General features: G+C 46.8%; 1 protein-coding gene and 1 long non-coding RNA gene across 9 annotated transcripts in view; one reads left to right on the top strand and one right to left on the bottom strand.

The window, feature by feature from the left end:
* Positions 1–1,871: 1,871 nt before the first annotated feature.
* Positions 1,872–6,486, bottom strand: LOC309326531. Of its 3 annotated transcripts, none has more exons than XR_014150317.1 (3): positions 6,364–6,486; positions 3,795–3,923; positions 1,872–3,177 (listed from the first exon to the last, which is right to left on the bottom strand). It is a non-coding gene; the product is annotated as an uncharacterized lncRNA (long non-coding RNA). The 3 variants fall into 3 exon arrangements; XR_014150318.1 differs by lacking the exon at positions 6,364–6,486 and adding an exon at positions 6,124–6,221; XR_014150319.1 differs by lacking the exon at positions 6,364–6,486 and adding an exon at positions 5,248–5,497.
* Positions 5,882–23,739, top strand: part of SRCAP (Snf2 related CREBBP activator protein) — a 31,712-nt gene continuing 13,854 nt past the window's right edge. Inside the window, exons 1-21 of one of the 6 annotated variants that reach the window (XM_081835127.1) lie at positions 5,882–6,075; positions 11,395–11,468; positions 12,546–12,790; positions 13,079–13,321; positions 13,485–13,670; positions 13,988–14,128; positions 14,935–15,151; positions 15,379–15,665; positions 15,972–16,059; positions 16,165–16,254; positions 16,842–16,997; positions 18,057–18,310; positions 18,385–18,562; positions 18,881–19,017; positions 20,364–20,533; positions 20,633–20,825; positions 20,909–21,045; positions 21,304–21,490; positions 21,670–21,839; positions 22,348–22,697; positions 23,173–23,703. In XM_081835127.1, the coding sequence (XP_081691253.1) occupies positions 12,734–12,790; positions 13,079–13,321; positions 13,485–13,670; positions 13,988–14,128; positions 14,935–15,151; positions 15,379–15,665; positions 15,972–16,059; positions 16,165–16,254; positions 16,842–16,997; positions 18,057–18,310; positions 18,385–18,562; positions 18,881–19,017; positions 20,364–20,533; positions 20,633–20,825; positions 20,909–21,045; positions 21,304–21,490; positions 21,670–21,839; positions 22,348–22,697; positions 23,173–23,703 (3,772 nt within the window). In that variant the 5' untranslated portion in view covers positions 5,882–6,075; positions 11,395–11,468; positions 12,546–12,733. The other 5 variants (XM_081835128.1, XM_081835126.1, XM_081835125.1 and 2 more) reach the window with 5 other exon arrangements.

Below are 23,739 nucleotides of genomic sequence, written 5' to 3'. Positions count from 1 at the left end.
ACAAGACTTGGAGCCAAACTGTTTGATCAAGATTCCCCCAAAAGCATCACATCTCCAGAGCAATTGTGACGGTATGGAAGTAGGACACTGGTTTTACAGGAGGTGAAACACTTTGGCGTCAACAGTGTTTTTGCTTTGGAAGAGAAATGAAAGCCTCATTTTCATCTCCCTCTTCCCTCACCCTTTTGCTTTAGGGACAGAGTGATAAACCAGTGTGAGTGGCTGCCTGAAATTGAAAGTGGGTTTTCCATTTTCCTGCCTCCACCGTTAATCCTTCCTGCACAAGTCCTAGACTTAGAGCCCAGCAGACAAAGCCCTTTCTCCAAAGCATGATCCCACACCCCAGAGAGCAACTTAAGAAATGCCCATTTAAAAGCTAACACCTGCCAGGGAGTTGGGCAAAATCAAATGGTCCAAGATACCTGCATGACAGACTTCGGAACTCCTTTGAAGTTGGGACAAAGTATGTTTTGGTGCCTCTCACTTGCATTGCTATAAGCCACGCCAAGACACGAAGGTAAATTTGTGCAGGTCTACAGGTAACCCCTACCAGTCATACCCAGAGGCTTCCCCACCCGTGTGGTACAGTGGTGCCTCACAAGACAAAAATAATCCGTTCCGCGAGTCTCTTCATCTAGCGGTTTTTTCGTCTTGCGAAGCATCCCTATTAGCGGATTAGCGCTATTAGCGGCTTAGCGGCTTAGAAAAAGGGGGAGGGAAAAAACTCGCAAGACGTTTTCGTCTTTCGAAGCAAGCCCATAGGGAAATTCGTCTTGCGAAGCGCCTTGAAAAATGGAAAACCCTTTCGTCTAGCGGGTTTTTCGTCTTGCGAGGCATTCGTCTTGCGGGGCACCACTGTATCTCACTTTGCTAGTGACTATTGAACACTGAGCTAGATTTGATTGTTGCTCTAAGCAGCACTAAAAGCCCTAAGGATTTCTCTTTTTACCCCAAAGGCTGGATTCTCATTATTATGAGTTGCCCTAGTATGATAAATCATGCCAAATGAGAGTGGAGGAGTAAGTAGGCCATTGATGCTGCTTGTAGCCTGGTTGCTTATGGCAAGGGACCTGTCCATAATCTGCTTTCAAACCAGTAGTTGTCAGTCTTCGACACCTCTGCCACAAACACTTCCTAATGTTGAGAAAGTACACAGAAGGGGCAGACATCTCCAAATCCTGTACTGTCCTGGTATATTATAAAACTAAGCTGGCAGTGTGGAATTGTTGTCATTGGGGAAATCCCCTGGCTATCACCAGCCTGAGATCTCTGATTCTGGAGTTTTGCTTCACATCCCTTCCAACTCTTTAACGTAAGGTTACGAATTTTTTCAATGAATCTGGAGACACTTTTCAACTTCAATGAATTTTGTATAGGGACTGATTTGTAAATCCGGGGAGTGTCTCTGGGAAATGGTAACCCTACCTTAATCCATAGGCTGTTTGAGCTTTGGTAGAATCTGGGGGAAAGTGATAAAAGATGTGGCATTACAGCCAGAAACGAGCCTGGCTGGGACTACTACCAGGTTGCACCCTTATTTTTCTCCATTCTCACTTCAAAAGCCACATATTGTTCATTGCAATCCCTTGGAAAAAAGGGGGAACTCTCACTAAACACTGAATGGCCATGATTACATAAGTGACATATAATTTGGTTTATACTACTTGTATTTCACAACAGTTCTCCATTGCAGCAATTTTTTAATCTCTGTGATAAGAATAGGATGGAAGAGGTAGGTAAAATTGAAAGTTTCTTGTCTGTGAAGTTTGCTTTGTACTTTTCTGCTTTCTAGTAGTCTAAATGTTTGGTGCTGTCTCTTTCCAACCAGGAGGGAGCAAAGAATCTGGAGTGACAATGACTGGAATCCAAAATCTCTTTTAAAACCACCTTAATAAGAATGAACGTTTCTTTCCACTGCCAAGCCACAAATTTAGAGATTTTATCATGTTCTAGGAGGTGATGCAGGGATCAGTTTTGCAGAAATGAGTGCAACTAGCCAAATGCTATATCCTAGGTTACTTTTATTTTTTATACATAAAAACAAACAAAAAACCCCACCTACATGCCTGGTTCAGTTTGGACTGAGGCTCAGGTCTGAAACATGAAGTATTGGAAAAGTGTAGTAGTCCTTACTCTTGCCTTTTATACTCCACTGTCTACAAATTCACAAATTGAATTGGGTGGCAAAAGCTTTTAGGAAATCAGGAATCCTGCAGTTTTCAATCTAATTTGGGATTGTGTCGCCCAACTTTTAAAAATGGGTTTATTTTTATATTTTTAACACACAAAGATACATGATCTCTTTGGGGTGGTACAGAATTATCCAGAAGACTGAGATGGATCTCTAATGTCCAATCTTCTTGATGAGCTGTTTTGTATGATTTTTTTTTAAAAAAACTGGTAGATCAAAAAAGGTTCCCAATTGTCCAAAAAACAGAATCCCTGTAGTAGTTTATAGCAAGTGATTTTTACTGTTAACTGGCCTTTGTCAAATGGGAGCCAGTCCTTCAGAGTAGGCAAACTGACTCTTCCCATATTTTGTAATCAGAATGTGCACTGTAACACGTAGATTATTTAGTAAATATTGCTTTCATAATATGTTGCCAAAATATTCCCAATAACATAATTTCTGGTCTCAAAAGTAATACTTGTGAAAAAAGTTAAAGCAAGAGGTTTCCAAATGATAGCTGTCATTGGAAAGTAGTTCTCACATATAGGAATGCTGCGGTTTTTTTTAATTGCCATGCGAACATCCTGAAGCTGCTAATACTACAGTCCTAATTCAATGGGACTTACTCCCAAGTAAGTATTGCATCTTAAACTGTACATCCTCTTTAAACTCAGTGGTGTTGATAACAAAAGATAAAAATTATTTCCGGGTTGAATATCCACTGAGATTTCTAGACCCCCAACACAGATTTCAACCTAGTCCCAAGTTAGGTCTATTGATTTAACTGACCTTGTTCTATGTGTGACTAAAATTGGATACCATCCTATGACAATTTATTGTATAGTGAAAATGAATTTATAAACCCTTGGTAAAAACCTTCTTAGGTGTTGTCCTCATAATACATCCTCAGGAGTTCTTCTACCTATGTTTCCATTTGTTCCTTCAGAACTGGATGTCATTCATGGAATGTGTGGCTTTTTCCCTTTTATGATGAAAATAAAAGTTATCTGAAAGAAACATGTCACAGATGAAGGCATTTTAATGAATTGTTTTAAGAACAGAAGAATCTAGTTCCAGAACACAATCAGCAAAGCTTGCATTTGTGTCTGCAAGAAGCGGAGCTACGTACAGCAGTGATAGAAAACCTAATGCTTTAGGTCATGCTAGACCTGTAAAGGTAAAGGGACCCCTGACCATTAGGTCCAGTCGTGGCCGACTCTGGGGTTGCGGCGCTCATCTCGCTTTATTGGCCGAGGGAGCTGGCGTACAGCTTCTGGGTCACGTGGCCAGCCTGACTAAGCCGCTTCTGGCAAACCAGAGCAGCGCACGGAAACGCCATTTACCTTCCCGCTGGAGTGGTACCTATTTATCTACTTGCACTTTGACGTGCTTTCGAACTGCTAGGTGGGCAGGAGTGGGAACCGAGCAACAGGAGCTCACCCTGTCACGGGGATTCGAACCGCCGACCTTCTGATCAGCAAGTCCTAGGCTCTGTGATTTAACCCACAGTGCCACCCACGTCCCTCATGCTAGACCTATAGTTTGACTTAAATGTAAGGCAACATTATATGGCTATCAGTTTAGATTTAACTGGTTTTTTTAAACAGCACACACACAAACTTACCAAGCAGCACTCCAATCCAGAAGTCCAAAACTTCCATGGGTTCATGCATCCTTTTTAATAACTTGTGAGGAGGGGGGCGACGACGGACAGACACTCGCTCTCTCTTGTCATCACTTATGACAGTGGGACCTACGGAAGGAGTTAATAAAAATGTTTTTTTTACAATTTAAAAATGACAAATACAGAGGAATCTTGGGGAGAAGAAGAAGAAGAGTTTGGATTTGATATCCCGCCTTTCATTCCCCTTCAGGAGTCTCAAAGCGGCTAACAATCTCCTTTCCCTTCCTCCCCCACAACAAACACTCTGTGAGGTGAGTGGGGCTGAGAGACTTCAAAGAAGTGTGACTGGCCCAAGGTCACCCAGCAGTTGCATGTGGAGGAGCGGAGACGAGAACCTGGTTCCCCAGATTACGTGACTACCGCTCTTAACCACTACACCACACTGACTCTCGGGGGGCTGGATACATCCTGTGGGCTGCAGGTTAGCTATTCCTGCTACACAGAATAGTGGTTTAAATAAATTAAAAGTTGCCATATATTCACAATTACAAACTGGCTTGATCAAAGATGCTAGTACTCGATATAGCTACAATTTTGCTAAAAATCCCTGTGTGTTTAGGACTGCAGCATTAACTTGATTTATCCTCAGAATAATTGGGAGGGTGTCCTAGCTAGCCGTTAGTATTTGTTTTTTCCACTGCAGCCAATTAGTCAATGGCAGAGGTAGGACTGGAATATAGGCCTCTCGCATATTAAGTCAAGTAGACATTGCATTATATAGTCTGTCTCTGTCCCCATTGTTTTATGTTTGTTGGACAGGCCGAATCCTGAACCATCTATCTAGAATGGAAGTGAAGAAGAGCAAATATTTGTAAGCGTCATCCCCTTATTTTATTTAGAAATTAACTGTGACTTATAGTTATCAAAGCAATAAATACCGTAATAAAAAACATAGTTAAGAGCAGGTAAAAATGAGTTTATAAGCAGGTAGCTGAAGGCTTTAGCATGAACCTAAAATGTTTATTCAAAAGTAACATCTATTAAGTTCAATAGGGTTTGCTGCCAACTGTGTGTGTAGGCTTATGGCCTCGACCACATGAACATGAAAAGGTCTATGCTACATCTAAAATGAAAATACTGGTTTTGAAATAACTTTCATATTTGCTTTACGTGCCAATGAGTTCTTTCCCCTTCCTTTGCCAAGTTAGCCAGGCCCACTTTTGCATCTAACGTCAAAATTTAGAATTGGTTCCCTTTGGAGAAATCAGGATTTCAAACTCAGAACTCATTGAAGCTCTGGAGTTCCCAATGCAGATTTATGATCTGTAAAGTCAGTGCACTGGAAGTTTTGAAATGAGCTCGAAATGTTGTCAACAACGTCTTGTCAACCTCGTTTTGCGCGACGGTGCGAGCACCCTCCCATGTAAACAATATTCATTGAAACTTTCCTGACTTCCAAAGTCGCATCCGAAGTACCTGCGAGTCCTAGGGGAAGTGCATGTTTTCACGAGCCAAAGCTGCCTCTTCCCATTCATAAGCACGGTGTGCATCTTGTTTTGAGCATCTTCGAATAGTCGCGCCAGCCCGCCCAGCGAACAATTGGAAGAATTTTTGAGGAAAGACAAATCGAGTCCTCCCTCCCTCCGTCCGAAAGAGAGAGGGAGACTCCAACCCCCAGCATCCCCCAGGACTCCATTTCCCAGCATGCCCTTCACTCGCGATGGCCTTTCCCTCGCCCCGCGGGTTCGCAGTCCAGCATCCCGCTCTATCTGATTGTGAGGGAGAAGAGCGCCGTCTTCCGCAATTCTTCTGGCCCGTGGCCTCTCGCCGGGACGCCGTCCTCCCGCGCGACGCGCCTGTGAGACACTTTGGGTTTGAGTTTCTTTTCTCTTTCTCCACGCACGCACACCCTCCTTCGCGTTACCCGAGCTCTCGCGAGACTTGAGCGCCGAGGCCGGCGGGTGGAGGGAGCGGTGGGAGGAGGGAGGGGCTGGCCCTGGCGCTTGGTGGTGGCGGCCGCCATTTTGCCGCGGCGGGTCGGGTCTGGCTCGGCGGGGCCTGGTTAGGGATCAGCATCCGGGTGGGAGGGGTGGGCGACGTGCCGAGGAGCACCGGCGAAGGCCGCGCAAAGGGAGAAGTCGCGCGGGAGAGGCCTGGGGGCCGCGGATGGCGGCGGATTCTCTCCGGCCGAGGCGGCGGCGCTGGGGCTGAGGCGGCGGCAGGAGGAGGCGGGGCAGGAGGCGCCTCCCCTCCCTCCTCACTCCTCCCCCCTCCCACCCAGGTAAGATGGCGGACCGGCCGGGGCTCTACTCCTCTCGCTCACACCCACCTCTCTGGAAGGGTGCAAGTCTCTGCTTCGAGTCGGGAGGGAAAAGTGAGGAAACAGATAAGAGCGCGCGCGTGTGCCTGGTTGCCGGGGGTCGCGCGCGCGCGCGGCCTTTTACCTCCCCCGTCCCTTCCTCTCTCCCGTCGGTCATTTCCCTCCCCTGCCTATAGAGGGCGCACTAATGGAGTGTGGCGGGGCGGGAAATAAGAGAAAGGAGCCAATGTGGGAGCCGCACGCGCTTACCCAGCCAACGGCCGCTCTCAATGCTGGCCTATTATTACTTCACCTATCGCCCTCCTCCCACCCCCCGTCACCTCGTTTCCTCGCGCGCCGCGAAACCGACCAACCAACGGCCGCCTACTCCTCAGCGGGTGGGGGAGGGGCGAGCGGGGATTCTCAGGGGACTAGGGAGGGAGGGCGAGGGAGGGAGGGAGGGTTTGGGGGGAAACCGGGGCGGGGTCAAGGGGTCAAAGGGAAAAGGTGGGAGGGAAAGGGTGACAAAGGGGTTAAAGGGTGGGGGGAAATCAAAGGGCATCTAACTTGTGCTGAAAAAGAAAGAAACTAGGCGTCAGAGGGGGAATCGCTTTCGATTAGGATGCAATGAATGAATAAATGCAGGATTGCGGGTACAAGGATTGATTTTTAGCGGGGCGCAAAGGTTCTGCGAAAGGGTGGCAAGTTCAAAGGGTATTAGGGTATCATCTGGAACTTGAGCCATTGCACTGCTCTAGGGTTTGGGTGGCTAGTGATAATACTTGAAAAGTTGGGAGGGGGTTGCAGTTACCATCAAAGTTTTGCAAGAAACCAGACCAGAAATAAGTGAAAGGTTAATGTGGTCATGGAGCCTGAGGAGGGGCAGGCTGAAGCTCAGGATGATAGGAAGGGAAAGGAGGCTGTAGTGAATGAAGAGACCACAGTGGAAGGACCTCCCAATGAGGCAGAGAGAAAGATAACTGGATTGCTTCCAGAGACAGGTGTGGGACAGGGAGAGGCTAAAGACTCAGAGGCAGAAGAGGAGGCTGAAAAAGAACATGAAGCACCAACTACTAGAGAGTTGATGGAACCAGACCAGGATACATTTGGACCCTTAGCGGAACTGGATAGGGGGGTGGCTGAGGATGCACTGAAAAGAGAAGTGGCATTAGGAATGTCTGGGGAAGAGGCTGAGGAAATTATTGAACCAGATCTGAGAAAAGCAGAAGAGTTGGAGACAGTGATTCTTGAGGAACTTCAGCTTAAGAGTAATAGAGAGAAAGAAGAAGTTGAAGAGTCAAGAGAACCAAATCAGGAGGAAACCAGTGTTTTTGGGAGCCCAGACGAGAGGGAAGCTGAGGGGAAGACTGGAAAAGAAATGGATCAGCAGGAGACTCAGGAATTTATTCATGAGGAAGAAACACTGCTTGGAGAGGGTGAAATGGTTCTAGAAATGGGGGGAAATTGGACTGAGGAGTTGTCAGGGCCGGACCACGGGAAAGAAGAGGATTTGGTAGAAGAGGACCATGTAGATTCTGGAGAGAGGGTTGAAAAGCGAGATGAACAGGAAAAGTTGATGGAACTGGAAGAGAGGGAAGCTGAGGCAACTGTCAGGGAAGATGAGGCAGTGGGGGAGGCTGAAAAGATGCCAGAGTCTGTGGAGGTGGGAGAGAGTGAGAAAGAAGGTGAATCAACAGATAATCATGGAGAAATGGAGGAGTTGTCAGGACTGGGTCAAGGGGAGATCCTAGAGGTCACTGGAAAGGAAGAGGATATGGCACCTGCAATTGACTATGAGGAAACTGAGAAGGTGCCAGATGTAAATGAGAGAGAGCTAGAGGAAGTCACTGCAGAGGAAGATGCCATATTAGCAAGGGGTGAGGAGGAGTTGGTAGGACTAGGTCAGGGGGAAATTGAGGTGTTGACTGGAGAGGAGGAACCAGTTTTGGGTAAGAGGGAGGCGGAGATGACAGTTGGACCAAGTGAGGAGGGACTTGGTGAGGAAATTGAAAGGGAAGACAGGGTATCTGGAGTAGATCAGAGAGAGGCTGAAAGCATGATTGTGGAAGGAGATTTGGCATCATCAGAGGGTTGGGGGGAAGTTGAAGACTTGGTGAAGTCAAGCAGGGGAGAACCAGAGGAGGTGGCACCATCAATGGATCAAGTTAAAGCTGAAGTCCTACAAGAAGATCTGAGGGGGTCAGAGTTGGTGATTGCTGAGGGAGAGGCAGGTGCAGCTGAGGAGAAGGCTGAGCATTTGGTGGGGGCAAGTCAGGGAGAAGTTGAGGGTAAGACTGAAAAAGAAAGTATGGCATCAACACTGGATCAGGGATCACCAAGAATAGATGAAAAGCAGGCAGAAGAGGTGGCTGCAGAGAAAGATGTGGAATCAGTAGAAGATCAAAAGCAAGTTGAGGATTTGGCTGGGATAAGTCAGGGTGAGATTGGCAGTATGGTAGCCACAGTGGAGGAAGGGGAAGATAAGAGGGAGGCAGAGGTCGCAACTTCAAAGAGTGATGTAGCATTTATTGAGGGGGAGGGTTTGGTAGTGACAAGTCAGGTAGAGACTGAGGAGGTGACTGTCAAGGAGGATATGATACACGTGGCTCTTGATGTGGCTGAGCAAGTGATAGGAGCAGCTCAGAGGGAAACAGAAAAGATGAGTGCAGTGGGTCAGGAAGAAGGAAGGGAGGAGGCGGTGGGAGCACCAGTGATAGTAGCTGGAGCACAAGAAGAAACTGGAGGCCTGGAGGAAGAACTTGTGCAAAGTCAGGAGATGGGGCCTGGAGAAGAGGTGAAACTAGGAACTAGTCAGGAGAAAGTTGGAGAGCTAGCAGAACCAGAACAAAGGGAGACAAAAGAGCAAGTAGGACTTGATCAGGGAGAAGCCAAGCAGTTGGGTTCAACTGAGAGGGTTACTAGGGAGGAATCTCGAGAAATAAGAGAGGCATTATTCAGGGATCAGAGTGATACTAAGGTGCTGGTGGAACCATTTCAGGGACCAGTAGTGGAGGTTACAAGTGTAGGTGAGATTGCGTTGACTGAGCAGCATCAAGGTACTATGGGAAGAAAGGTACCCTCTCAGGAGAAGACATTAGTTTGGAGCCCAGAATTAGAAGAACAGTTGGGAGGACCAACTCAGGAGATGGCAGGCGTGCTTTCCAGGGAGGGGATATTGAGTCAAAGGGCAAAACCAAGTGAAGAAGATACCAGAGTCACTTGGTTGGCATCTGATACAAACCTGGCTCAAGGTCAAGTGGAACCAAGCCTGAAGGTGGCTGAATTGAATAAATCAGGTTCCTCAGTGCTCTCATCACATTTGTCACAGCGCACTGCCATAGGAAGTCAAGAGGAACGTCGCAAGTTGAAGGGGAAAATAATTTCAGGGTTGGCAGGATTACGGCAAGGGCCAATACTGGTACCACATCAAGGGGCAACACGCTCATCTGGATTCCGTCGTGGAGTGCTGGAGCACAGGGCTCCAGGGTTGATTGTGACCAGTTTAACAGCAATGGCTCAGCAAAAGGGAATGATTAAGGAGGCTCGTACGCAACTGGGAAAGGGTGAATTAGATCAGAGGGAGACACGATCAGCTGAATTGAGGTCTCGTGCAATTAGGGTTAAAGTAGGTGAGCCGGTGGTTATGATGGGGTACAGAATTGGACGGGAAGGGATGTCATGTTTCTCTGAGGCAGATAACAGGATAGAGAGCTTTCATCAGGTTCCTGTGATGGAGGAAGCAGGAAAGGGATCTGATCAGACCCCAGCAGAACCCCCGAGGCAGGAACAGATAGTTAAGGAGTTGGAGATACTGGCCAAGGATGTTGATGACAGAGCAAGGCAACATCCAGAAGGAATGTACTTGCCATGGCTTGGTAGGCCACTGACACAAGATTATTCGACAATACGACCAGGTTCTGGTTGGACTGCAGGCCTTGGGTCCGGGCATGGACTTGCTTTAGGGCCATTGCGGGCTGGAATAAAAGAACGAATAAACATGATGGTGACAGGTCAGGGAGCAGTAAAGTCAGCAGGACCAAGTCCTGAGCCACCTGTGTCTGGGATGGGAAGAAGGGTGTATGGGCTTACAAGCCAATCAGCCAATGTACACTGGCTGAAGGACGTGTTGGGATCTAAGCAGACAGTGTCTCGACTCTCTGTAACAGTTCGTGGCTCAAAAGCAAACAGTCCTGACTCTATGGCAGAGAGACGAAGTCCAGGCCTGTTAACAGGAAAGCAAGAGTTGAAAGATTGGCGGGATGGGGTAATGGGAATTGCAATTAAAAGGTACAATGCCATGAGGCGGGCAATGTGGGGCGAAGGCCCAGCTGGTTTGCATGTGAAGGGAGTGAAGGTGGCTGAAAGTCCCATTGATACTATTCCATTGAGTTCTGTTAAGACTAGTTCCATTCTGGGGCAGGTTGAACAGAGGGCGCTGAGGCTGGCACAGCATGTGGAGGGCGAGGCTGTGTCAGGATTGGAAGTAGAAGGGCAGGGGCTGGCTGAGAGGCTGAAGCAGGATATGGAGCCAGCAGGGTCAGGCCAGGGAGGTAGAATTACAAGGTAACTGGGTTAAGTGTGGAGTGAGAGGGAAGGAACAAAAGGTTTGGGAGATAGTGGGTTATTTATGAGCTAGGGCCAAAATTGAGCTATAGAAGCAGAGAGTTAATAGGATGCTATAGCAATAGAGTTGAGTTGCAAAATCTCAGCTTGCAGGATGAATGGGTTGTAGATCTCTCTCAAAAGAATGAAGCCAAGAAGGGAAGTAAACTTCCCTGGGATAATGATATGAGGGTGACGGGCAGAATATTGACACTTCTGAAGCAAAGGTGGGTACATAGGAAGCAAAATAAAAATAATTTATTATTTATACTCCACTCATCTAGCTGGGTCGCCCCAGATACTGAGAAGATTTTGGGCTCTGGATACCTAGGCATGGGAGTGAGTGAAAAGGACACTGCTAGACAACTCAGAATCCGTAAAGTGGATGCGAAAGTGAGATAATTCTAGTGGTTCACCAAACCGCACCCCAAACAGGTTCCTGCCTCTTTTCATAGGCTTGAATTTGGTAGCTGGTGCATACAGTAAAACTCTCCACCGCAACCCGTGGGCCAGCTATTCCCATGCTGTCTGCGTAACAATAAAAGAGAGACAGGGTTTGATCTACCCTTTGGCAGAGTCGTTCAGGGTCCCAAGAGCAAGTTTGAATGATCCTTACCTAAAGGAATAGGTTGCTGTGCATCTACCACATGCGCGCACACACAAAATGTTCTCTGGACTAACGGTTCCATCTTTTTTCAGGTGTAGTATTCCCCAGGAAAGCGAAACCCTGGAAGTTCAGCCTGACAAGCAAGAGGAGTTCGCAGCTCACGCAGGTACAAGTGAAACTGAATACCATTGGGGAATTGGCAACAGGGGTTTAAGCAGGAACATCAAGCAAATATAAATCTTTGGCTGTTTTTCTGAGCTCAGTGTTGGATTTATTTTCTTTTCAAAATGCTTTTTCTGTCACCAACATCTATATTGATGGGCCAGAATTTATTATGTACTGGAATCTGGCTTGGCCACAACTAAACTTAATTTGCTTGTTGAGATATGATGGAGGGATATAAAAAGCAGCTCAAAGGAATGAAATAAAATTTACAGTGTCTGTTCATAGCTCCCCTGGAAATTTTTGGAAAGTCTAGGCATATAGTACTAAACAGTAGAATATGTATCCAGTGGAGGAAGATAGGGGAATCCTCTACTTGTAGGCAGGGTTTACATCTTTTGTGTCTAAATATTAAAGTTTTAAATGCAAACTTTGAGAGAAAACATATTTTCACATTACCCAAACATTTATTCTGTAACAGAAAATGTTTGCTTGTGTGTACAAACTTAGCAACGGAGATTTTCTAATGCTGTTATGTTTTTGATAGCTACTCTGTTGGATATATTAATTTTCTACTGGGTTCTGCCACCAGATCTCTTGTATATTGTAAATTGGGAGAGGCTAACCCCCAGTTGGGGGGGGGGGGGCTGATCTGGCTCCCAAGCAAATTTTTCTGGGGCTCCCCTGATTTTGGCAACAGCAACAAAAAAGGAAAAAAGAACCCCTCCTCCCTTCACTGTAATCATTAATCAAATCATATTTATACTCACAGCTTATTTTTTGAAAAAAAACCTAGTGAGAAATGAAATTTGATCAACTGGGAACTGCTTGGTTTACATTTATGCTCTTTAGTTAATAGCTGCTTTTAAGGTGCATTACTTTCCTTCTTTAATTTTTAGTGCTTTACTTTGTGTTAAAGGAAAGTAAAATTGTAGGCAGAGGGCATGCTAATGTCATTTTGACGTTTAATTTCACTTCCTCTGAAAATCTTCCTTTAGCTTGTTCTTGAGTGGGTGTCTTTCAGTTCTTTTCAGTCTGGCTCTGATCACAATGCGACTGATTTATCTTCATGAATCTCTAGATAATTCTGAGACAGGCAGTCCCGAGCGCAGGCTGGGCTGCCAAGGAACCCAGGAGCTGGACGGCTCGTCCCAGTGGCTGGCTGACCAGAATGAGGCCGGTTCCGAGCATGCACTGGAGCAGGAAGCCAGCACTACAACCGCAAACGAAGCTGTTGGGACGAGAGGCAAAGAGCAAGAGAGAACTAAAATGCAGAGCAGTCCTCCCCAACAGCAACATGCGCTGCAACCACAGGTAGAGTTGGAGGTGAGGGGAATCCCAGTGTAAGGCCCTGTGTTTTGAGGCCGCTTACTGGATTACAGTTTTTCAAAGCACTGTAGTTCATTAGGGGTATTTGGAATGAATTTTGACTGCTTTAATGACGTATGTGGATGAGCATTGTACTACAAAGAGCATCTGTGAGAGTCAGAACAAGGGATGCTCTTCTCTGATGCTCTACCTAGACAAGCTCCCCAGAGCTGTTAGGTTCCTTTCTAGCATTAAGGCCACTATAATAATGTTCTACCCTCGTTTGTCTCCTCTTGTTCATCTCAGACTGCATCGGACAGAATGACAGGCAGTAACCCAGTGTCACCAGCCTCCTCAGGCTCACCTGCCTCAACTGGCAGCATCTCACCACCACATCTCACCCACGACTCCTCGCTGGACAGTCACCCAGGTTTTGATGTTCCCAAGACACAGAACAGAGCCCTTGTGTCGCCCGGGATGTACACCTCCCCGGACCCTGCAAGCATGTGGGACAAGACACACGCGGAGATTGCTGAGCAGGCCAAGCATGTAAGCCACGCAGGGTCCAGGGATCATTTGGCCCCTTCTGCTCTCTTGAGTTGGGCATGAACATACACAATCTAAGTTAACATTCTGTTTAGCTTGTCGTTCCAAGCTGCAGTTCACAGGGATACAGTGTTTTGGGCTAACTGACTTGGGGGATGTATTCCAGGAGGCAGAGATTGAAAACCGCATTGCAGAAATGAAGAAAGAAGGATTCTGGTCCATGAAACGGCTGTCGAAGGTGCCTGAGCCAGTCCGGCCCAAAGTGCACTGGGATTATCTTTGCGAGGAGATGCAGTGGCTCTCTGCTGACTTTGCCCAAGAGCGCCGATGGAAGAGGGGTGTGGCGAGGAAGGTGAGTTTGATGGAAACAGCTGCCAATCTACAAACATTTAACCCATCTCTTTCAGTCAGTTTTCACTCATGCATTCCAATCTCTGGGTTTAAGGGCATTTCATAATTGTGCAATTTTGTAACACCTCAGGCTTGTGGCTTGTGCTGTTGTAGAAAAGCAATATAATATGTGTGTGTCCCTAGGGTTTCCATCCACTTTAGTGAAGTGGAGCTAGCTCTTCCCTACGACCCAGATTTAGGAAGGACTGTTTAGAGCCGTGGAAATATGTGAAGACTTGTGATTATTAACATGATCCTTCTCTCCTTTGTTTCTTGCAGGTGGTGCGCATGGTGATCAGACACCACGAAGAGCAGAAGCAAAAAGAAGAACGAGCCAAACGGGAGGAGCAGGCCAAGCTGCGCCGTATTGCCTCGTCCATCGCCAAAGAGGTCAAGCAATTCTGGAGCAACGTAGAGAAGGTACGTGAGGAACCTGTCTCGCATCATAAAAGCAGCATGCAGGCCTTGCTCCTGAATACAGGAGCCACACCTTGAGCCAGGTGTCTGGAGCTGGTTGCCTCTACTCTGCCTAATCAAAAATACTGTGGATTCATCCATAGAAGGGTTGAGTGTGAGTGAATCTCTTGGCTTTATAGTTTGTTGGTGGAATTTCTCTAATTAATATATGCGTATAGGTAACCGTGTGTGTGTGTGTGTATACACACACACATATATATATATACACACACATATACACATACATACATACATGCATACACTCACATATGAATGACTTCATTTAGACAAAATACATAAAGTATAACAAACCAGAATTTCAAGCACATAAAGCATGCAGTTAGTTGGAGGTTTTGTCTGTTATATATTTATGTCCAGTCTCATTCATTCTTCACTTCTGCATTCATATTAAAAAGGCGAGGCAAATTATACTCTTGTTTATTCTCCCACAGCAGTGAAATGAATTGTTCTGCTCTGTCTCAAAACATCAGTTGCTTTTATTACTTGTAATTGGAGTTACTGTTCCAAATAACTAAATTGGGGTTTCCTGCTTTTACATGAGTAACAAAGTGTTTTTTAATAGCTTTGAAAAATTTGCAAGGTTAAGGTTGCAGAGAAAAGAGTGGCACTGTGTGCACAGGGCTACTGAAGACTTAGAGAAGATAGTAGCTCTTTGCCCATGTTGCCTTTAACTCAAGAGCAAGTTCTATCACAGCACATTCTGCAGGAATGAACTTGGAGACTTCCCCCCTAAACTCTTTTTTCCTCAGGTTGTGCAATTCAAGCAGCAATCACGTCTGGAGGAAAAACGGAAAAAAGCCTTGGACCTGCAGCTAGACTTTATAGTGGGCCAGACAGAGAAATACTCGGACCTACTGACCCAGAGCCTCAATGAGACCTTTCCAGTTCTCAGCAAGACCGGTGGCTCCCATGCGGGCTCTACTGCCTCTAGCCCACCACACCCCAGTCACCTCACTGAGGATGAAGGTCAGAAACTTAAAAGTCTCAACCCTTTTCTCTGAAACTGCCCAGCCCCAGCCCATCCAGGGCTAGCTCAACACGGATACCCCTATATGGCTTACATCCTATGAATGTAATTGCAGGGGGGAACTTCCATACCCATTCCCTCCTCCTGCCCAACCAAACATGGTAGAATTGTAATGCGTGCTTCTTTTGAGGAGAGACTGTGTAAGCCCCTCTTCCTTCTCTGGCAGATGGGGATTTTCAACCCCATGACGAGTCGGATGATGAGGAGACTATCGAAGTAGAAGAGCAGCAGGAAGGGAATGATTCAGAGACTCAGCAACGGGAGATTGAGTTGCTTAAGCAGGAGAGTGAACTGCCCCTGGAAGAGCTGCTGCAGTCACTGCCACCCCAAATTTTGGAGAACTCCTTCAGCGTGCCCCCTTGTGCCTCTAGTTCTGAAAATGATGAAGAGGAGGAGGGTGACAGTGAAGAGGAAGAGGAGCAGGACGAAAAACAGACTTCCAAGAAGTTAAAGGTGTGCTGCTGGTTTATGGGCAAGTCTTGGGTTCAGATTTGTAGGGAACCCTACTTAGAATATGCAGCTACAGAATTCTGACCATGCAGTCACACTTTGATGGGCATCACCAGCAGGTAGGAAAGGGACACAGAGTCAGGCAAGGGGTCAAGGCTGGGCCTGGACAGGCAAGGGCCTAGCTGCAGATAGCAGAAAAGCTAGTTGAGGATACTTGTTGCCAAATTTCTGTCCTGCTTTCTGCAACATGCACATGCACTGCTAAAGGCCTTCCATCTTGGTCTGAAAGCCCCTTCTCATATTTGGCAGGAGAAGCCAAAGCCTGTTACTCAGAGGAGTAAAAAACCCTGGAAGCCCGATGAAGAGGATGAGGAGTTCACTGCCAATGAGGAGGATGGTGAGCCTGTTATTTTGGGTCTGCGGTTGACTGTTGGAAATTTGAGGCAGGGACCAGCACTGGAATCCTTTCATGCAGTAACACAGGGCATCCTTCCTCTTGTAGCTGAAGATGAAGAGGAAACAATAGATGCAGAAGAAAAGCTGGAAGGAGATGTGGATCACAGCCAGGAGCTGGATGAGCTGGCCAAGGAAGGTTCGGAAGCAGATGGTGGCTGGGGTGGCAAATGGGGGTCAGGACTTTCATTCCCTGGGCCCTGAACACTATTTGCTTTATTACTAAATTGTGTTTCCGAATGTCTGCTAGGTCTGTGAACCATCGTTCCCAGAATTTCTGCTCTTAAAGGGACGTAGGGCCAGGGTAAGCACCTGCCCCAACTCAGTATTGTATTTCTTGCCCTACCCCCAAGTGTTTCCAGTTGCCCTGGAACCTGTAATCTAACTTAGTAGACCAACCTTACTTGTTGGCGAACTGAGTTGGGCCTATATTGGTTGCACTATGTCTATTTCCATTTCTTTCCACAACCATGGGAAAATAAAGCAGTATTGCCAACAAAGGGGACTGGTTTGAACTGATGGACAAGTTGGGTGAGCTCAGAAATGATAACAAGTCATTGAACCCAAAACCTAGGCTGGGGTTTCCAAGATGGAACCCTCTGTTCTAATTTGTAGCTAGTTACAGAACCAGAGGGCCACTTCAACAGGATATGATCAGGGATCAGAGAAGAGAACTATCTATCTTAGTGTTTGGGCATAATCTTGTGCTTTCTTTCGCTTTGGCAGGTGAGTTGCCCATGGATGAGTTGCTGCAGAAATACGCTGGCGCCTATACCTCAGACTTTGAAATGGAGGAGTCGGACACGTCATCCGAGGCCTCAGAGCCCAGCACTTCTGAGTATGAGGAAGAGTCAGAGGAAGAAGACAGCAGTAGCCAGTCAGGTATAAAGGAAGGGAATGGGTCTTGTAACTTTGGAAAGCAATTGAATCTTGTATGTAATTACAGTGGTACCTTGATTCTCAAACTTAATCCGTTCCGGAAGTCTGTTCCAAAACCAAAGCTTTCAAAACCAAGGCGCGTTTTCCCATAGAAAGTAACGTAAAACAGATTAATCCGTTCCAGGTTTTTAAAAGCAACCCCTAAAACAGCAATTTAGCATGAATTTTACTATCTTACGAGGCCATTGATCCATAAAATGAAAGCAATAAACAATGCACTGTACTATAAAATAAATAAAATTAAAATTAAAAAAAATTCTTACCTGCACTGATGATAGTCATTGTTTGGATGGGGTTTTTTATCCATTTCTGCAGTCACACAATCATTCAGTAGCTGAACTGGGATCCACACAGTCATAAAAGCGAATTAACTGAAAAAGCCTCAAAACAAAAAACACAAAATAAATAGCAAAAACAAAAGCACCAAATATAAGCTCCAAATATCACCTGAGAATACTGCAGTCGGAAACGGAAGGCTTGAATTACAATGGGGGGGACGCAAAGTAGCAGCGCAACAGGAAACACGGAAACGGAATGCTTGAATTACAATGGGGGGACTCAAATTAGCGCAACAGGAAACACGGAGACGCAGATCAGCAGCGCAACAGGAAACGGGGCTCAAAACAGAGCACGTTCGACTTCCAAAAAAAAGTTTGAAAACTGGAACACCTACTTCCGGTTTTGCAGCACTCGGGTTCCAAGTTGTTCGTGAACTAAGCTGTTCGAAAACCAAGGTACCACTGTATTATCTCCTCTTTATAGCCGAAGGTATTCTTAGCAGGTGTCCTCAAGTATTTGCCTCAGTCTTGGGATCAGACTTTGTTTTTGAATAAATGTTTGTCCCAAAAACAACTTAACATGCTGCATTTGTCTTGATGGAATTTGTGGCACGTAACAAATGATTTCTTGTATAGAGCAGTGTAGTTTGTAAGGCACTGATTTAAAGATGATAGCAATAAGTTGCCCAGCTGCTTTTTGTCCTGACATTGCTAGTTCTTTCAGATTCCACAGAAGAAGTGGAGAGTGAGCAGGATGAAAGTGAAGAGGAGGATGCCATGGAAGGCGGGGAAGAAGAAGCCTCTGTGAGCCAGGAGGAGGACTTCGGTGTTGAGTATCTTCTGAAGCAGGATGAGGATCATGGTGGCGAGGGAGACAATGACTCGACTCCAGCCCCAGGGCCCAAGAAGGAGATCACAGACATAGCAGCCGCAGCGGAGAGCCTGCAACCCAAAGGTTATACCTTGGATACTACGCAGGTGAGTCAGAGGGAATCTGCAGGGGATTGCACTGGAATAAAGCAGGCAAATTATATTGCCCTTCTCCCATGTAGGTTAAGACGCCTATTCCCTATCTGTTGCGTGGGACACTGCGAGAATACCAACACATTGGTCTGGACTGGTTGGTCACCATGTATGAGAAGAAACTCAATGGTATTCTGGCGGATGAGATGGGGCTTGGCAAAACAATCCAGACGATCTCGCTGCTGGCGCATCTGGCCTGCGAAAAGGGTGGGTCAGGAACTTTGAGAAGAGAACGGAGGGTGAGGATGGGCTCCTTGCAAGAAGCAGTAGATGGCATCTTAAACCTCCTAAGATGTGGAGTAACAAAATTCATGCTCTCAGTGCTTTTAGTGGTCACTGTTCCCTTTGGCAGCTTGGCTTTAACAGCTCCATTCTGGGGACAAATGGGCTATGGAGAGCAAGCTCTGGAGGGGAGAGAGCTGGATTTGCTCAGGGGAGGGCACGTGGCTGAGGAGGGAGGCACAGAGGCAGCCTTGGTCTCCAGAGTCATGGAAACTTCTCTGCTGTGCTTGTGTGCTCCTGTAGGCAGCTGGGGCCCCCACCTGATCATCGTTCCCACCAGCGTGATACTGAACTGGGAGATGGAGATCAAGCGCTGGTGCCCCAGTTTCAAGATCCTCACCTACTACGGGGCACAGAAGGAGCGTAAGCTAAAACGGCAGGTGAGAGAACTCAGGCTTTGCAGCTGGGACCAGAGATGGGTTTTGTGTCTCACAATGTAAATGGTTTTATACCTCCAGATAAGCATAAAAATGTGTCTTTGTGGTTGAAAAAATGTAATGTTGGGTATTGTTTTCCTCCAGGAAACATTCTGATTTCTATGGTCCTTTGATAAAGTATTTAAAAGATTTCCCTCCCCCGCCATCTGTTTCTAAGTAAATCAAAAAGGGTGGCTAGTCTACAAAGTGAGAAACTAGACTATTAGCATTATTTTGGGTAGCATGTACTGTATGGTGCTAAATTAGGTTTGGTGGTCACGCTGTGCTAATAAGAGATCTGTTTTAAGGAAACTGAGATGATGCTTGTGGGTAATTGTAATGCAGTCTCTGATCCTTATGTGGCTCACAATAGAAGACATATAGCTAGCATAATTTCCCAAAAGCACAGAAAGAAAGTATTGAAATAGTATGTGTCATATGAGTCCAGGGGATAGAGATTACCTCATATTGTAAAAAGAGGCACAAGTTGTACTCCAGAATTGATTTGTATTTGTATGTAGCTATATTTGTGTGTCTATTCATGGGGGGGGGGACCAGTTCGTGAAACATGGGCAAATCATGCTATAGTATTTCTTTGCTGGCGCATGACAAAGGAATATGAAGCCCACCTCTATAGCTCAGTTGGTAGAACAGGAGACTCCTAACCTTAGGGTCATGGGTTCGAGCCCCATGTTGGGGAAAAGGTTCCCTCACTGCAAGGAGTTGGACTAGATGATCCTTGTGGTCCCTTCCAGCTCTACTTTTCTATGATTCTCTGAATAAGACATGGTGGTGGCTCAATTCTTTGGTACTCCAGGAAACATAAGGTAGGGAAATCCTAAGTAGAGATATTAAAGAATTTTAGTTATTTTTAGTCTTCAAATTACTTGATAATAGTCTGGAATGCATTTAGGGCTGAAATAAGGGGTTCTTAGATCAGTATTGTTCTTAAATAAGTAGTGCAGGACCCTCCTCTATACACTCTTTGGCACCTGCTTAAATCATTTTTGTTTACCCAAGCCAATTCAGACATGTAGAATGTTTCATGTGTTATATCTCTTTTGAATGTTTTTAAACATCTGTTTCTAATTGCTTTCTATCAATATTTTTAATGTGTTTTTTATCTTTGTGAAATGTTTAGAAGTTTTTTTAAAAGAAACAATCAAGTGGTATATAAATTTTGTTAAATAACTATCAAAATAAGAAACTCAGAGAGGGCTGGAAGTTCCCTGCTGCAGGTCTACAGCTATTGAGCTTGGTGCCTCTTCCGTTGTTGGTCACAATTGTAAGCCTTCACTGTCTGTACTCAGGGTTGGACCAAGCCCAATGCCTTTCATATCTGCATCACCTCATACAAGCTGGTACTGCAGGACCACCAGGCCTTTCGACGCAAGAATTGGAAGTATCTTATCTTGGACGAGGCTCAGAACATTAAGAACTTCAAGTCTCAGCGTTGGCAGTCTCTGCTAAACTTCAACAGGTGAGGGTGTGTGTGGTGGTGGGCTTGAGATCGGGGCGCAGGGTGGGGGAACGCCTCCCTCTCAGAGGTTCTCACTGTCCTGTCATATTTCTGTTCCAGTCAGAGGCGGCTTCTTCTGACCGGAACTCCTCTCCAGAACAGCCTGATGGAGTTGTGGTCCCTCATGCACTTCCTGATGCCCCATGTCTTCCAGTCCCACCGCGAGTTTAAGGAGTGGTTTTCCAACCCACTGACGGGCATGATTGAGGGCAGCCAGGAGTACAATGAGAACCTGGTGAAAAGGCTACACAAGGTGAGCGGGGTGGGGGTGAGGGTACAGAGAACAGCTGGCATGGTTGGAAGGCGAATGGGAATTGATTCTCTCCACCTTCCCAGGTGCTGCGGCCCTTCCTGCTGCGGAGGGTGAAAGTGGATGTAGAGAAGCAAATGCCAAAGAAATACGAACATGTCATCAAGTGTCGGCTTTCCAAGCGCCAGCGTTATCTCTACGATGACTTCATGGCCCAGGCTACGTAAGTACAGAAAGCTAGTTGGGGGGAGGGAGGGATGGGGTGCTGCACTAGGGGTTGCTTGGCTCTCAGTGGCCTGGATCTTAGAGGGCTGGTGGGCAGGAGCTCTGGAGGATGAGCCCAGTGTTTTATTCTCTGGCTTTGGTTATTCAGCACTGGACAAGCCATCCTTTATGCCATTCCTCTTTAACATCAGCAGCTGTTATTCTGATGCTTGGCACCTCTGAGTCTGGCTCACCCTGTGGCTGGTTTCTCTTTTAGCACCAAGGAGACATTGGCAACGGGGCACTTCATGAGTGTCATCAACATCCTGATGCAGCTCCGCAAGGTCTGCAACCACCCCAACCTCTTTGACCCACGGCCTATCCACTCGCCATTTATCACAGACGGCATCTGCTTCAACACAGCTTCCCTCATCCTCCATGCCCTTGATAACGACCCTTTCAAGGCAAGTTTGTTCTCTCTCTGGTCTAGTAGGAGAGGGAGATGCTCCATTTAGATGCTCCAGGTTGGGCAAGAGATCATTTGTCTTTGGGGCAAGAAGGGGTATGTGTAAGTACCCAGGGTAACCAGACCCTATAATTGGGACTGTGCTTATTTCCTGCATATGGGCCTTGCTCCTTACAGCATGCGGACTTGGGCATTTTCGATCTGATCAACTTGGAGGGCCGTGTGTCTCGTTATGAGACAGACACATTCCTGCCCAAGTGGAAGGTGACAAGGAAACTGATTGAAGAGATTGCTGAGTCCCCAGACCCTCCTCCCAGACCCAAGCCGGTCAAGATGAAAGTTAACAGGTACCTGTGATCCTTCTCATTCTCAATAGTGGGCAGCTTCCAGCAGTGGTTTAATGTTGCTCCAGCCATTCTGTGCTGCTTCCAATAAATTATAAAACTACAGCAAAACATCAAACATTAAAACAGTCTTTGTTCTTTGCTGCCCAAAGTCTGCACACCCCATAATGTTGCTGCTAGTATTAGAAAAGCAGCATTAAGCGTTTTATCTTGTCCTTGGATTTGTCGTTGCTGGAGAATGCAGGAAGCCTTCTAGCACAGAGAAGAGGCTGACATCAGGTTTTGCCTCTTCCCAGCTGCATGGCAGAATACAGACTAATCACAAAGCCCTCACTTTAGTGACTTCCCAGGATCCTGACTCAGAATATTCCTTTGGCTAAGGCACAGAAAGTAAAGTAGTTGTGCTTGAGATTTGCCTAATAGGAGTTTCGCTGTAGAGAACACAGATTCTGTGTTCTGTGAGAAGAGGATTTCCATTGTGTTAGTTCTAAATCAGTCTCTCTACCCACAGGATGCTGCAGCCAGTGCCCAAGCCGGAGAACCGAACTGTGGTGCTGGTGAACAGCCCTCGTCCCACAACCCCTCTGCAAAAGCCCATTGCCCCTGTCCTTCCAGAGACACTGACGCCTGCTCTGGCCCCCATCCAACACCCGGGCCCAGTCTTGCCAGGACCAGTGCAGCCCCCCACACTCCCTGTTGCGGTCTCTCTCCCCATGCCCATCCCTTTGCCCTCCTCACCAGTGACCATGTCAATACCAGTGCCTCCTTCCATCAGACCACAGACCCAGACTCTAGTGCCTACGCTGAGCCAGAACAACACAGCTGCTGCTCTGCTGCAAGGCCAGGCCTCTACTCCGCAGGGTAAGATTCAGAGATCCCAAAGCAGTGGTAATGGGGAGGGAAGAAAGGGGGCTGGGAGCTAATTCACTTTCTCAGTTTAGCCCTGGCATCTCAAGTTCTTCTCTACAGTGATGTACTAAGAATTTTTACTGCCTGAAACCTATCTACCTTTCTGGCATACAAGTATTCTGTATTGTGGTGTCAAATCTCTCACTATCAAAAAAAAAAGGTTTTTAAGCTAGTAGCCCTTGCAAATTGCAGGGGGGAAATGTGTCCATTTTGTGTGTTGGAACAATTTCAATCCTGGATCTGAATGAGAGAGAATAGTGTATTGCTTGGAAGGGTTAGTAAAGGCAGAGATAGAGTGAGAAAAGTTTTCTTTTACGCCACTGGGAACAAAACAATGGTTTCTTCCTTTCTTTTCTTCTTTTTAAATGAGACCAGGGCTAGACCAGGAGACACTACAAATCTGTAATCTTTTCCCCTTTCTCCACAGTCCTGCCTGTGGCGATGACTGCAGCTCAGCTGGTCCCAAATGCTCCCCGACCCCTCCTCCAGCCATCTCCTATTCCTCCCACCACCACAGCATCTTCCTCGCTGAAACCTGGTGCACTGCCAGCCCCTGTGGGGCAGCAGCAGCCCATCAACACCTTAGCCATCACGTCCTTGGGGCAGCAGCAGCCCATCAACACCCAGCCCATTAGCCCCTTGGGTGTCCCTCCCATGGGGCAGCCACCTCTGCCCATCAGCACCTTGGGTGTGTCCTCTGTGGGGCAGCCGCCACCGCCCATCAGCACCATGGGTGTTTCCCCCATTGGACAGCAGCTGCCACCCACCAACACTTTGGGTCCAGCTGCTACAGCCCAGCAGTCAACCAGCACCATGGGCACAGGCACCATAGGAGGCATGATGAAGCCCGTGAACATCCATTCCGCTGTGCCCGCCTTGCCAGGCTACAACTTTGCAACTGCTGGAGCCCTTCAGCAAAGGCTTCTGCTCTCCCCGGATATGCAGGCACGGTTGCCCTGTAAGTATGGAGAGACCGCTGGGAAGGAGGCAGCAC

Source organism: Podarcis erhardii, assembly GCF_964252035.2.
Source record: "Podarcis erhardii genome assembly, chromosome: 13".
Taxonomy (NCBI): Eukaryota; Metazoa; Chordata; class Lepidosauria; order Squamata; family Lacertidae; genus Podarcis; species Podarcis erhardii.
Note: the sequence above shows the minus strand (reverse complement) of the source record. Positions and strands in the feature narration are given on the sequence as shown.